Raw genomic sequence first — 13223 nt, forward strand, 5'->3', positions numbered from 1 at the left:
AGCAAGGTGTGTGTGCTCTCTGTGAGGCAGGTGCGCGTGTTCGCTGTGAGACAGGTGTGTGTTTCCTCCGAGACACACCTATGTGTGTGTTTGTGTGTGTGTTTACGCTCTACGTGAGGCGTGTGACTAACATCTTTGTAAGACAAGTGTTTGTGTGTTTGCGTTTGCGTGTGTGCGGGTGTGTTTGTGTACGTGCGTGCGTGCGAGACATCTTCTCACCGGAAGGTTCTCCTTGTGCTGCAGCGCCGCCTTCTTCTTCCACAGGCGGTCTCTGAGCTCGCTGACCCTCTTGTCCATGGCAGCCACCTCCAGGTTACGCTTGTTCAGGCTGTCCCTCTGATGCTGCAGCTTGGAGTTCTGATCCTGGTTCAGTTTGTTGCGCAGCTGCACAAGACACACAGTGGACGGGAAACAGGAGGGATTTAGAACATGGGTTAGGGGCTGGAGGGTGTATTGGTGCTTGAGTTCCAGCCTGAGAAGTACTGGGTTTGAACCTTAATGTCAACCTCAAATATTTTTTTTTTTTTTTATCGCCTACCCCAAAATGCTACTAAATGACATTTAAAGCCCAAAGCTTAAAATGTCCTTCTTTGTAGCGCAATAAGTCAATGTATAATGGAGAAAAGGTAAACCCAGGGAATATATTATTATATTGGACGCCAACCATAAAAACATTACGTCATGTCCGTCCCATCCATTTTATTAGACTTTGTTTGTATTCACCATCAGTGACCACCTGTTTGTTACTATATGATTGCACCCTAATAATTAAAATACTATTGACGCATTGCACATAACGTCATACTAGCAGGCCTATAAAAAAAATGCAATGTTCTTTGTTGCAATTAAAACTACAGGTACTATCTGGTACAGTAAAAAGTTGATATCCAACTACCGGTAATAAAGTAAGTCATACGACATTGGATCGAATCCATTAAGAACAAGAAACAATCTCATAATAATGACATAACAGTTTGAGATCCCATGGCAATTTCCCCCAGTTCAGTGCTCATGTCAACCACTGATCTGCATCACCAAATGTTGGTGGAAATCAGGCTCTGGCTTGTTGCAAATATTGAAACATAACCATGCAGAGAATGTGTTTTCCCTTGCAAAGAACCTAGATGAGTTTCAACTCAACACATGGCTGTTAGGTATGTTGTCGGATTGCCAGCGAGTTCCTTATTTTGTTTTCATTCCTCGAAACACGTGAGCACAGGGTAAAAAGAAACCATGCCAGAACATGCACACACACTTACACACACCCTCCCCTCCCACCCGCACACACTCACCTGCAGCTCCTTGTACAGGCGGTCCAGCTCGGCAACGGAGCTCTGGTTGTCGTGGAAGGCGTCCATCTTTCCGTTCTTCAGCATGTCCAGCTGCCGGCTGAGCTCGTCCACCTTGGACACGGCCACCACCAGCTCCCGCTGCTTCTGCTGGAACAGGCTGTTCATCTGCTCGATCTCCTCCACTGCAGGGGGGTGGGGGGGGGGGGGGGGGCGCAGGTGAGCCAGGGGTCAGCTCTAGTGGACTACTTTGTTTGTCGCGTGAAGGTATATATAATAACCGTATCGGAGTCGAGGGCAGACGGTGGAGAGGTGAGGGAGGCAAGGGCATGAGGGAATGAATGAAACCTCGCCATGTGCGTGTCTAACTGGCATGCATGAGCAAGATGAGCCCTACCTGCTCATTGATGACTGATACTGTTTCTGAAAACATTTCAGATTGAGACTCGATCAGGCTAAATAACCAGATCGGTTTTATTATTATTATTTGTTTTTTTATTTTTGGCCTGAATAAAATAAATGTTTACAAAATAAATACAATTTAGAAAAGGGAACGTAAGCCAGACGTCGGAGCGCCACCATAGTGTTAATCTGAATGGCTCACCCAGCTTGCCGTTGCTGAGGCGCTTCTGCTCCACCTGGCCCTTGAGGGCCCGCACCTTCTTCAGGCGGCCCTCCTGGTTCTCCACGTTGTCCCGCAGCCGCTGGAGCTTCTCCTGCTCCGAGGCCTGCTGCTGCTGCCGCTGCTCCTGCTGCTTCAGGTAGTGCAGCCGCTGCTCCTGGTGGGGGGGTGGGGGGGGGGGGGGGGGGAGTTCTTTAGCGGGTTACACTATGGATTAGTGTGGCGAAGGGATTCCCCCACCTTTGACTCATAAGTACGGCTCAAGCGCCGCTTCAACCACACCCAACCACAACACGTTTCGTCTAAGCTGATGTTGTACCACGGTATCATCATAAATATTGGAGTGGTGTTCTAAATCGAAGAGGCAGAGGCGTACTGTCTTAACTCTGGCCTCAACTTTATTGATTTACCGAACGTGATGGTACTTTGACCCATTATCTAAAAACGATGTAATGTTATTGCAGTGTTTAATTGGTTCTCCTACTGAAACACTGGCCAAGAACCTTTCTCCCACAGATAGGATCCCCATGCAAGCACATTCGATTATACGTTTGGATTACTTTACTGAAATTAACAATTTCGGACCATGTTTAAAGAAATACATTTCAGCTTCATCAGCAGCCCAATAATCCTTAACATCCTCTTTGATGACATACTATCTCTATACATCAACCCATGAATGCTGGACTCTTGTTCACACCTCATCACATAAATAAGCGGCCACAAAGTGGGGAGCCCAGCCTCCGTCTCACCGCCTCCCACCAAGGTACGCCATAAATCACATCTCTTCCTTCACATGTACGACAGCAAAACGCATTACCGTGACCTAATCTTCAAATGCTGGGCGAGCCGCCCCCATTGGCCGACATGGGTCAAGGCTGCGGACGAATCAGATGAAACCATGTCCTGAATGAGTCATATCAGCCGATGAATATCAATGGTGATTGGGAGCACCAGGTTTGGGTGCGACCACCGGATAGTTTCCCCCAGGTGAGAACAAAACAAGTCTCTATCCGGCGCTGGCTCGGTCGATGGTGGGAAGATAAGAGACATAATAGGGACGTCTGCTTGTTTACTCAACAGGTACCTCTGCTAGCTTACGCCGTTGTACAGGGTCACATTCCTGCACTTGCTACACTATCCACAGGCCACAATGCTCCGATTGCCTGGGGCGATGCACGTAAACCGGCTAGAGAGGCTACATGACACTGCAGGGCCCGCACAGAGGAAGCAGGAGAAACAGAGACGGGGACAGTGACGGAGAGATTAAGGTACTGCTATTCCAACCATTACCTCACATTCTACTGAACTTGTACCTTATGCTTCACTGCATCTACCTTCAGTACGTGAGTAAGTAAACAGTGAAGATTTCCTGATGAACAGAGACAGGTCATACTTCATTTTCATACCGATCACAATGCAATAAGCAGTCTCAAAACATTAATATAAAACAAAGAAAAGGTATAATTATATGTGAAATCAATTTGTTATGATTTTTTCCTCTCTTGTCACCGATCAAACCGAGCCGAGCTCAGAAATAAGTCACACACCAGTGAAGAAAACATATACTTCGAAAGTCTGGTTCAATGGTGGGCAGAGGCCACCCTGGGACACACACACACACACACACACACACACACACACACACACACACACACACACACACACACACACACACACACACACACACACACACACACACACACACACACACACACACACACACACACACACACACACACACACAGAAGCCTACCATGGGGCTGTTTCTACTACTGCCTGGCCCCGTCTCATGCACTACATCTTCATCTCAAGTGCATCCATTCTGTCTGCATACCTTTTGTTGTTGTCTTTCCCTGCCTCCAGCCCCTGCCTCCAGCCCCCCCCCCCCCCCCAACCCCACCACAATCACTCACACTCTCTCTCTCTCTCTCTCTCTCTCTCTCTACATCCTCTGATGGGGCTGTGCTTTCATCTCTGGGTCTTTCAACCTTGCTCCGCACCATCAACCCATTTGTCTGTCTAGTCACATCTCCATCCATCCCTCTCCCTCTCCATCTCTCACTCACTCACAGCCTCTACACCCCCCCACCCCCCCCCCCCTTTCCCCTCTCAATCTCTCTCTCAATTCACTTCAATTGCTTTATTGGCATGAAAGAAAAACATGGTCATAGTGTCAAAGTATAACAATCGAATCTCTCTCCCCGTCTCTCCCTTTTTATCCCTCTCTCCCCATCTCGTGACATTCTCTCGACTACTCTCCCATCCTCTTCCTTTCTCTCGCTTACCCCTTTTACACCAACATGGAATGGGTTCCATTGCAGTTCTTGCACCAAATTTTGACTGAAAATAAATGGAGTGTTTCGCAGCTGGAGCCAAAAAATGCCGGTCTTCCTAAACCTGAAGCGCGAACCATGATGACAGTTGGTGTATCATTATTGTACACGTTGCAAAGACAGGATGGAACAAAAGGAATGCTACAACTCTTTACCTCCAATGTGAATGGTGCAATGATGATTCTGCCCAAAACTTGTGGAAACGCGGGCTGGTTCACTAGACAGTGCCTAGGTTCTAAGCATCCGGTTCAAGAAGCAGAGCTAATTTGAGGGAAAAGGGCCATCTGTGTCTCTGTACCTTGGTAGCCAGCAGTTGTTGCTGGGCCTCTATCTGCTGCTGTTGCCGGGCGGCCATCTCCTGCAGCTCAGCCAGGGTCATGTCCATCCGCGGGGCAGCCACCTGACCAGACATGAAAGTCAGCAAAAAAAAAAAAGAAAACAAAACACAGGTGCATCCCAGACTCAAAGTTGTCCCGAGTTGTTATTGCGATAGCACGGATGGAAGCCCTGGAGGCCAATTCATTAATCATCCGGATGAAGGTGACACATAGACTGTCAAAACTACTAGCTGTTTGCGTGAAGGACTTTTGGCCAAAAGCATACCAACACATTGATTGGCTTAGTTATGCTACACTCATACACGTATAGTACATATACATGCATATCATCTTAATAAGCCTAAAGTCAAAACAACATGAGCAGTAAATATTGGATGCCTGTGATCGCACTCTGGTCTGCTGACACGAGCAGCAACCGACCAAACTAGTTTCCTTCCCGACTACAAATCCTTCAACAGCCTTCTGTCATGTGCAAAGGTGAAACCTTGTAATTATACTGATGGACGGAGACACTCAATATATTTGAAGCGAAAAATATATATGTTCACACACACACACACACACACACACACACACACACACACACACACACACACACACACACACACACACACACACACACACACACACACACACACACACACACACACACACACACGACGGGAGACATTGTTTGTCAATTATAGTAACCCAGCAGCTTTGTAAATGTATTTTAATATCTATACAATTCATATAGGTCCTAAATGATATCATCTTGGAATGTTACAACCATTATCATACAGTATAGAGTATTGAGAAATGACTGTACACAACACAACAGCCAATAGGAACTCACCCCGTTCTCCATCCTCCTGTCGGGTGGGCCTTTCACTCCGTTCCTCTTGGGCTCCGAGCCCCGTGAGCTGGCTAAAGGGCGACGGGCAGAACGACACATTGCCCAGTCAGACATATTGTTCCCCTGAGCGAGCTCAAATCACCAGGTCCACTCAGAACACAACGAACACACTGCTAGGACAACCCCCAAGGGACGCCTCCTCATTCCCCCGGCGGCCTGTTTCCCTTCTAGGCGCAACTAGTGAGCGCACACATCTAGGGGTGGGTGTGTGTGTGTGTGTGTTAAGGAGAGGCGAACGCACACCTATTAGCCAGGGGTCGAGAAAGAGCTTAGGAGACGCACTGTAGGAAACAAAGATGGGATCAGTGCTGCTTTGTGACTGGGTATAATCTTCAAGATTTGCTTCACTATACAATCCCCCGGCCAGCCAAGGACCCCTGTTAATTAAGCGCGTGTCCGAGTACACGTATGGTAAGCAGCATATGGTAGAGATTGGGGGAGGGGCCCACTGGACCATATCTGAAGTTCTGTGTGTGCCCTATGACAAAAGCCACTTAGGATTACATAACGGTGTGGGTTGACCTTTGACCAGTTACATACATAGGACTGTGTTGGGGCGGTCAAAGTGAACAACTGAGCCTTTTATAGGCAGGGGAGAAAACACACACACACACACACACACACACACACACACACACACACACACACACACACACACACACACACACACACACACACACACACACACACACACACACACACACACACACACACACACACACACACACACACACACACACACACAAAAATGAATGCATAACTAAGGGATGTTGGTAAAACTATCGCCTGGTTTTAACATTAACAATTGATACACGGTAAGACATTAACCATGCTGATCTTGAATATAAGAACAAACTGCAGCAGTGGCAGAAGGGAAGATCTGACCTAGGCTTGCTTGTACACCCTCCGTTTCTGTACCCTCAGAAAAATTCAGTTTAGGTAAATTTCCACCCTGGTATTACACAGCGGGCTTAGCTTAGCTCAGCTAGCGGAGTGGGAAAACAAAAAACAACAACAGGAGCGGGCCAACACAACAGGAAGGCGGTAAAGTGCCGTCTAATCCGGCTGCCAGACTCCAGCCCAGAAGGATAAGAGGGCTCAGGGTTACGCAAGTGAGGTCTGAGAGGATCGCAGGCGGGACAGAAATACTAAAGCATTTCTGTGTACTCGATGGAAAGTGAACAGTAACAGGCTTATGATGACATAGCTGGGACCCCCAGCACACCATATACAGAGCTAAGAGTGGAGGGGCTTGTCTAAGAATCCCAGAGAGTCGTCCTTGGGTCTAGATGTCTGCTACTACAGCAATGAGCAATGTGTATGTGAATGTGCACTTGCGTGTGTGCGAAGTGCGTGAGTAGTTCGTGCAATCTCATAGATTGCCAGATGGCCGAGAGATAAATGTGTAAAGGTTGGCACCTGTCGCTGTACACTTCTGTCAACATAGCTGTACTTTAAGGTATGTTTGTGTCTCTGTGTGTGTGTGTATATGTAAATAGCTATAAATGTGCATATTATGGTCTGTGTGCGTTAGTCTGCGTCTGTGTGTTTGCATGCGGCCACTCACCTGACTCCCTGCTCGGCGCGCGGTCATGGCGGAGGAAGAAGCGCACCTCCCCCCTGTGCTGCCCCCATCGCTGGAGCACATCCAACATCCTCTCTCCGTCCCCTACTGGCCGCTCTGCAGAACAAACACCACCACGAGATCACACACACGACCTACTCATGATCCCAAACACATTGTGGACGGACACACTCCCGCTCCCCCCAATACACACACACACAGAAGCAATGTTTGGGTTTGTGGGCAAAGGGTCGGCGTGTTTGTATAACTCAATCCCAACACGAAGTCCCCAGTCTAGCTACAATACACCCATGTCTGTAGATGTCCGAGCAGGATGTCCAACCCCTACCTGCTCCTTAATGACATGATTCTCGAGCTCAAAATGACGGCTCGTGCCAGCTACTCACTCGCACGCGCGTGACGGATACGCATGACCATAGCAACGTGAGCGAGTGCGGTGCTCAGACGCTTTGTAAATCCTGTCAGACTGCACGAGCCTGCTCCCAGGCTGCCCTAGTTTCACAGAAGATTCCCTTACAGCACATCCGTCTCCGGCTGATCCTGAGACAAGGAGAGGCCCGGGGCCCCGGCGGTGCCGTCTTGAAGTCAATTATCGTGGCCTTAAGTTAAGCCATAGAGCTCATGGATCCATTCTTTCCTCAACCTCCATTTGAAGGTGTTTCATCATATAAAACATCCAAGATTACCAGCACAGCACTAAAGTGTACCCTCTTTCAAAACTAGATTTTTAGATCACAACATTACACAAACAATACATTTTCTGGACTGTATGCAAATCTAACTTCAGGCATCAGCCTTACAAAACGGTAACACACAATTAGTATAAAAAGCGTGCATACCAACATACTGAAATCTGTCCCGGATTGTTTTTCCCACATACAGGTTAGCCAAGTATACGACTTATCGAGGGCCGGGTTGATATTTAGCACCGGATACGTGAAACCACACCATTGACAGAAGAAACAGTAAACTTCTCCTTTCACACCACCGCAAAGCATATTCACGTAGGCGGCACAACTTGAGTGGAATAAGAGTGCAGAACCGTCCATCTTCTCCAGCCGTCTTCGGCCCTCCATAACGGCCGCTTCATGAATATTCTCCTAGTGAAGGTACTTGCGCACCATAATTGGCGTTCTCCTCTCGACTGCTTTATGGCGGCATTACCATGGCGACGGGGCAGCAAAGTCCCGCGGTCCTTGAGATGTGATTGTGTGATGCGACCACTTCCCTGGATTCGCCAATTATCTTCACTCTCCTCCATGAATTTGCATCAAGGCGCCGCAAGACTCTGGTCGAGGCTGAGCCCCCAACCACAAGGACATCATACACCGTTTGCCGTAGTCAACGCAGAGGGGAACCGACAATAAAGCGAGTTCAAACCTGTGCGACGGGTCCCTTCACGGTGTACACAACCACGTGTCCATACCTCCAAAACATAATCGATATTTCTCAATCCTGATTTATATCCAACCCCACGATGACCCCTCCCCCCAAAAATAATCACCCACCTGACATGATTCACAGCCTTCCTCCTCCTCCTTCCCACTTTTCTACCGCCTCCTTAATCCCCCCCACCCACCAACAAACCACCCATCCTCTCTTCTGAGTGACTTTCGAGGTAGAGGACAAAGAGACCGACCAAGCCAACACTCACCAGACCCGCGCCACATCTCCGCCAGGTGACAGTCCGCCTCGCCCGGCTCCTTGCAGAGCTCCACCACGTCTCGACACAGCGTCTCCGGGGTAACGGGCACCTCAGTAAAATGCTGATCATTGTTACTAAGGTACACTGTCAGGAACACCTGAAGGAGACAGGAGTGGGGGGAGAGAGAGGGACAGAGAGAGGAGGAGAGCGGGAGGGGGAGAAGGAGAGGGAGATAGAGGGCAAAGAAGGACAAAGAATCACAAAAGAATTGCATTAATGGAATTGCATATAAACATGCAGTTATGATTTGAAAGCGCTTCAATAAAAGTGATAAAGGCTAGATTAAACTGTTAAGGCTGATCGAAATAATGAAGTGTCTAAAAATCCCCCGTTTACGCAGTTAACAACTAGAAGACCTCGTCAAACTACTGATATTGAGTTTCAATAGGGCGAAACCCGAATCGGTCAATATTGCCCAGCTCTACCTCTGCCTTCATTCTCGTCTATCAACAGAAAAAAGAAACCACACAAGCCTGAGACAAGCATTCCAGCTCTGGCCGCAAACTGCTAACAAGCGCTGTCACCACGGTGAGACCTCCCCCATCACCCACACACACAAGCCAACCAACCCCCGAAACACACACACACACGCTTAATGAATGCCCCTGCTGAGGGGGGCATCTTAAAGGGCCGAGACACACAGACACAAGCTGGCCGTCTGGACAAGCTGGAGTGGAGGGTCTGGCTGACAGAGAGAGAGAGAGAGAGAGAGAGAGGAGGAGGGTCGTGTTGAGTGGGGGCACACAGTCATCTACAAAGGACACACTCTCCTGGTCAGAGACTGACCACTGGTATGAGGTGGCCAACCTGCTATGGAGACGCAGTCGGCCGATTCCTTGCAGCAGTGTTTTGTATGTCTGTCACGTATTAATGTTTCCTCCATAGCTGATGAATGATTAGCGAGTAGAAGAAGCCCGATGGAGTGAAGATTAGATTAGTAACATTGCATTGAGAGAAACGGTTCACTGGAAATATGTTTCTTACAAAAGCCCCAAAATATAAACAAAAGATTAACTAGAGTGTGCAATTTTTTCCCCCTGTGTCATTTGATGCATTGGAGACAAAGATGATGTGCTTAAAACCCTCGGTCCGGGTGGGTCATACACAGATGTGTGCTAAGAAGCTTTTAGGGGCTTGCTGGAATATGCTCGGTGTGTAATCTGGCCATCAGTTTAACACAAGAGCTTAGGTTAGGCTTTGATAAAAGCCAATTTTATGACTTGAAGGCCATGGGGCGCATGGGTCAAGCTGATCTTATTGAGCCTCCACACACCTCCTGTGATGGCCTCAAATTAAAGAGAGAGAAGGAATTGAATAGAGAAAAACAATCAACAGGGCAGCGTGGCCCCCTTATTAGTTATTGACTCCCAGTAAAAGCTTTAGAGTTTGAATGTCAATGTGCCCAATATGCCCTACCTGCTCCTGAAGACATCAAAAAGATTCACTATGAGTTACAGATGAAGATGTTTCAAATCTGTTTAATGCCTCAATAGTAAAAAGGAAAATAGACTAATTGGTAACCAAACCAATAACTGAGGAATTTGTTGGCGGCCAATTTTAAACGAAACAATCACCCCAGTGTAACGAGGAGCCCCCGACCATATACAATGTAGCGGCCCTGCGAGACCTTTCTATTCTGAGAGTGTCGGCGGCGGAGGCCTGGCCTACCAAAGCTTTGCCGGGAACATCAGGTCAGCTAGGTCACGCTGACAAAAGGGGCAGAGGGGCCGGTGTAGAACAGTCAACAGTCAGACTGGGGCGGGGGTTCAGATCCCCCGTGGGGCGCCCCATGTGTGAGCTATGTGCCTTCTAATCCCCTCCTTAACGTGGGCCTCTAACCCGGTGAGTAAGTAAGTAAGTGGGCAGGTGGGTAGGGGAGACGCCGTCGCCCTGGCAACTGAAACAGGCTGCTATTATCAACAGACTTTTCCCGCACCACCGGATGGAAGCAATAAAAAAAAAATAAAAAGAAGGGATGGACGGCTGGGGTCTGACTCACCCGGATTTCCGGCACAAGAAGAGCAGTCGACCTCCCATTGGGCTGTAAATGATTTATCTGATCTATGGCGCTCAATGGGCTAATGAGTCATCCTATCAGGCAGCTCTACTGTACATGGGCTGTAAACACAAACACGCCCCCCTAATCCGTCACCACCGGCAGTGGAAGACCCAATATATACACGTCGGAAGGGCCACCCCTGAGAACATTGTCCCGCAGAACTCGATCAATTAGGGGCGTTGTCCTCCCTCCCATCCGCCCCTGTCCACCCACACTGAGAGGTGTCCATTGTTGTTGGGAGATGGTCTCAAGTTGTGGTCCAGACATAATGGGCGAGTCTCTGATGAGACTGCAAAGTAAATACTTCAAAAGAAAAACACACCAAACACACGAAAATGTACAAAGTTTGGAGACTGAACAGGTCAGTGAGACAACAGCAAAAGACATCACTGGAAGCCGCCCAGGAATGCAGGATAGAGATAGAGATTGGGAGAGGTATTAGAGTGAGAGTGAGAGCAACATAGAGAAGAAAGAGGGAATATAAATCGAGAAAGAGAATACCAAGTCAATTGGAGAAAGCGAGAGAAGGGAGGAATGCGATAGAAAGAGAGTGTTAAAAGGAGATTGAGATAAACTGAGACAGACCGAGTTGGAGAGAGCAGAAAGAGACAAATGGAAGAAGGAACTAATGAGAAACAGAGGCAGAAAAGGGAAAAGGAAATCAATGGAGAAAGACAGTCGGAATTAAAGAAGAAATGGCGAGAGACAGAAAGAAGAGAGAGAAATGGAAAGAGCAAAGGATAGGACGGCAGCAAGCACAAAAAAAGTGGTAGGGGGATGGGGAGCTGGAGGGGGAGGAGACAGCAGCGATGGTAGCGGAGGCATTCTGGCCTCAGCACTAAACTTAATGATCCAGCCACCGGCCACTCCCCCGCCCCCATCCAGATGAGTTGGCACTTTGCTGCATCTGCTGCTGACCTTAAAACACACACACGCATACATACATACACACACACACCTCTCAGTCCACTGTGGACGCAAACCCACTGCTTTACATAGTGCTGAAAACAATACAATGGCTGGAAGGAAACACTGGCTGGAAGGAAAACAGAAACTGCCTCTACGTGTGCCTGTGTGTAGAGCACGAGTGGAAGTAATGTGGCCAAACTTTGATAGTAGTATTTTACCTAATTACTTTATGACCCTAAGGAGGTGGTGCCAATATATAAATAACATATCGGCCAATATTCCACATGCCACATTGGTTAACGCTGATGGGGAAATGTTCTATTTTTGCATTAAAATTAGACCGCTAAGACCGCTTGTGTGTTCTTGGCTTAGCCAATGCTTTAATGAGACTAACAGTGAATTCAGATAAAGGTCATTTAGTAGCAGGCTGGGGTCAGGGGATATTGCTCAAGGATAACTACTACAGGTAGACTTTGGACCTTAGTGATAGAACCTAGTATCTTTAAGCTGAGAGTCCATGATGCTAACCGCTACACTATCCGGCCACTTGGCTTACTGAATGGAAAATGCATTCACACACCAACAAATCAATGGAAACCCGACCGGGAGAGAAATTAAAAACAAGCATGTTAACAAACACAATCGCGGGTCGTAGCACATTGATGCAGGTACCCGCAAAATTAGAAAAAAACATTACAAAAGGCCTGAACTAAAGCCACTTTCACACGTGCACGGCACCCCTGAATCGTGCTCTAGACTTTACCCAAAGGAGCTGTCGGTGAGAACTCAAATGTCCGAATCAGCTCGGCCAGACATTAAGCAGTTCCCTGTGGTACCAAGTCTGTGCAATGTCTGATTGAGGCCATTTGTGATAAGAGCAGGTCATTGTCCAGAGAATTCACAGCCACAGATACTGTCCTGCATAATTCGCTGTATGCAAATGCATGCAATGCATGCAATGCAAAGATGAAGAAGAGTTTGCAGCCGATTTAGGTATTCTGTATGTGACTGGCGCTAAACCAGAAGTAGGCAAACATCCACAGGATAAGTAGGAGATATCAATGGGTCATTATTTTGGATGAATCAGTTGTCTCATCTCCCAACGTCAATGTCTTAATGCGTCAGGTCCTGCATCCTGTGTAGGCTTTACCAAAGCGCCTCCCCTGCATAAACCAAACATATTTCTAGTATGTGAGAACGGACAATCTCCTGACACACGAGTTTGCAAGCTCATAAGAGAAAATCGCTCTCATTTCAGAGGAATTGAGGCAAAGATGTAGTTGCTGTTGTCTCACGTAGATTCCCCAGTGCTGGTGAATGGGAGCATGCTGCTGAATCATGCTTCCCCCTCTTTCCTCTTACCTGCGACAGAGTGGAGGAGGAGTAGCGCAAGGTTCCACTGCAACGCATGGCCATAAAATTTGAATTCCCCTTACGGTGTCAGCCAGAGGACAAACTTCACTGTGGTATTCTCTGCTTCAGAGG

The 13223-nt window shown here is 47.9% G+C and overlaps 1 protein-coding gene across 3 annotated transcripts in view; it reads right to left on the reverse strand.

The window, feature by feature from the left end:
- Positions 1-13223, reverse strand: part of tp53bp2a (tumor protein p53 binding protein, 2a) — a 32541-nt gene that overhangs the window by 13399 nt on the left and 5919 nt on the right. For all 3 annotated transcript variants that reach the window (XM_060073728.1, XM_060073726.1, XM_060073727.1), the window contains exons 3-9: positions 8720-8867; positions 7048-7161; positions 5421-5491; positions 4546-4647; positions 1894-2068; positions 1293-1474; positions 220-384 (exon numbers count right to left, since the gene is read on the reverse strand). In XM_060073728.1, coding sequence (XP_059929711.1) covers positions 220-384; positions 1293-1474; positions 1894-2068; positions 4546-4647; positions 5421-5491; positions 7048-7161; positions 8720-8867 — 957 coding nt within the window. The remainder of the gene's footprint in view (positions 1-219; positions 385-1292; positions 1475-1893; positions 2069-4545; positions 4648-5420; positions 5492-7047; positions 7162-8719; positions 8868-13223) is intronic.

The sequence above is a fragment of the Gadus macrocephalus genome, chromosome 15 (assembly GCF_031168955.1).
Source record: "Gadus macrocephalus chromosome 15, ASM3116895v1".
In the NCBI taxonomy this organism is placed as follows: domain Eukaryota; kingdom Metazoa; phylum Chordata; class Actinopteri; order Gadiformes; family Gadidae; genus Gadus; species Gadus macrocephalus.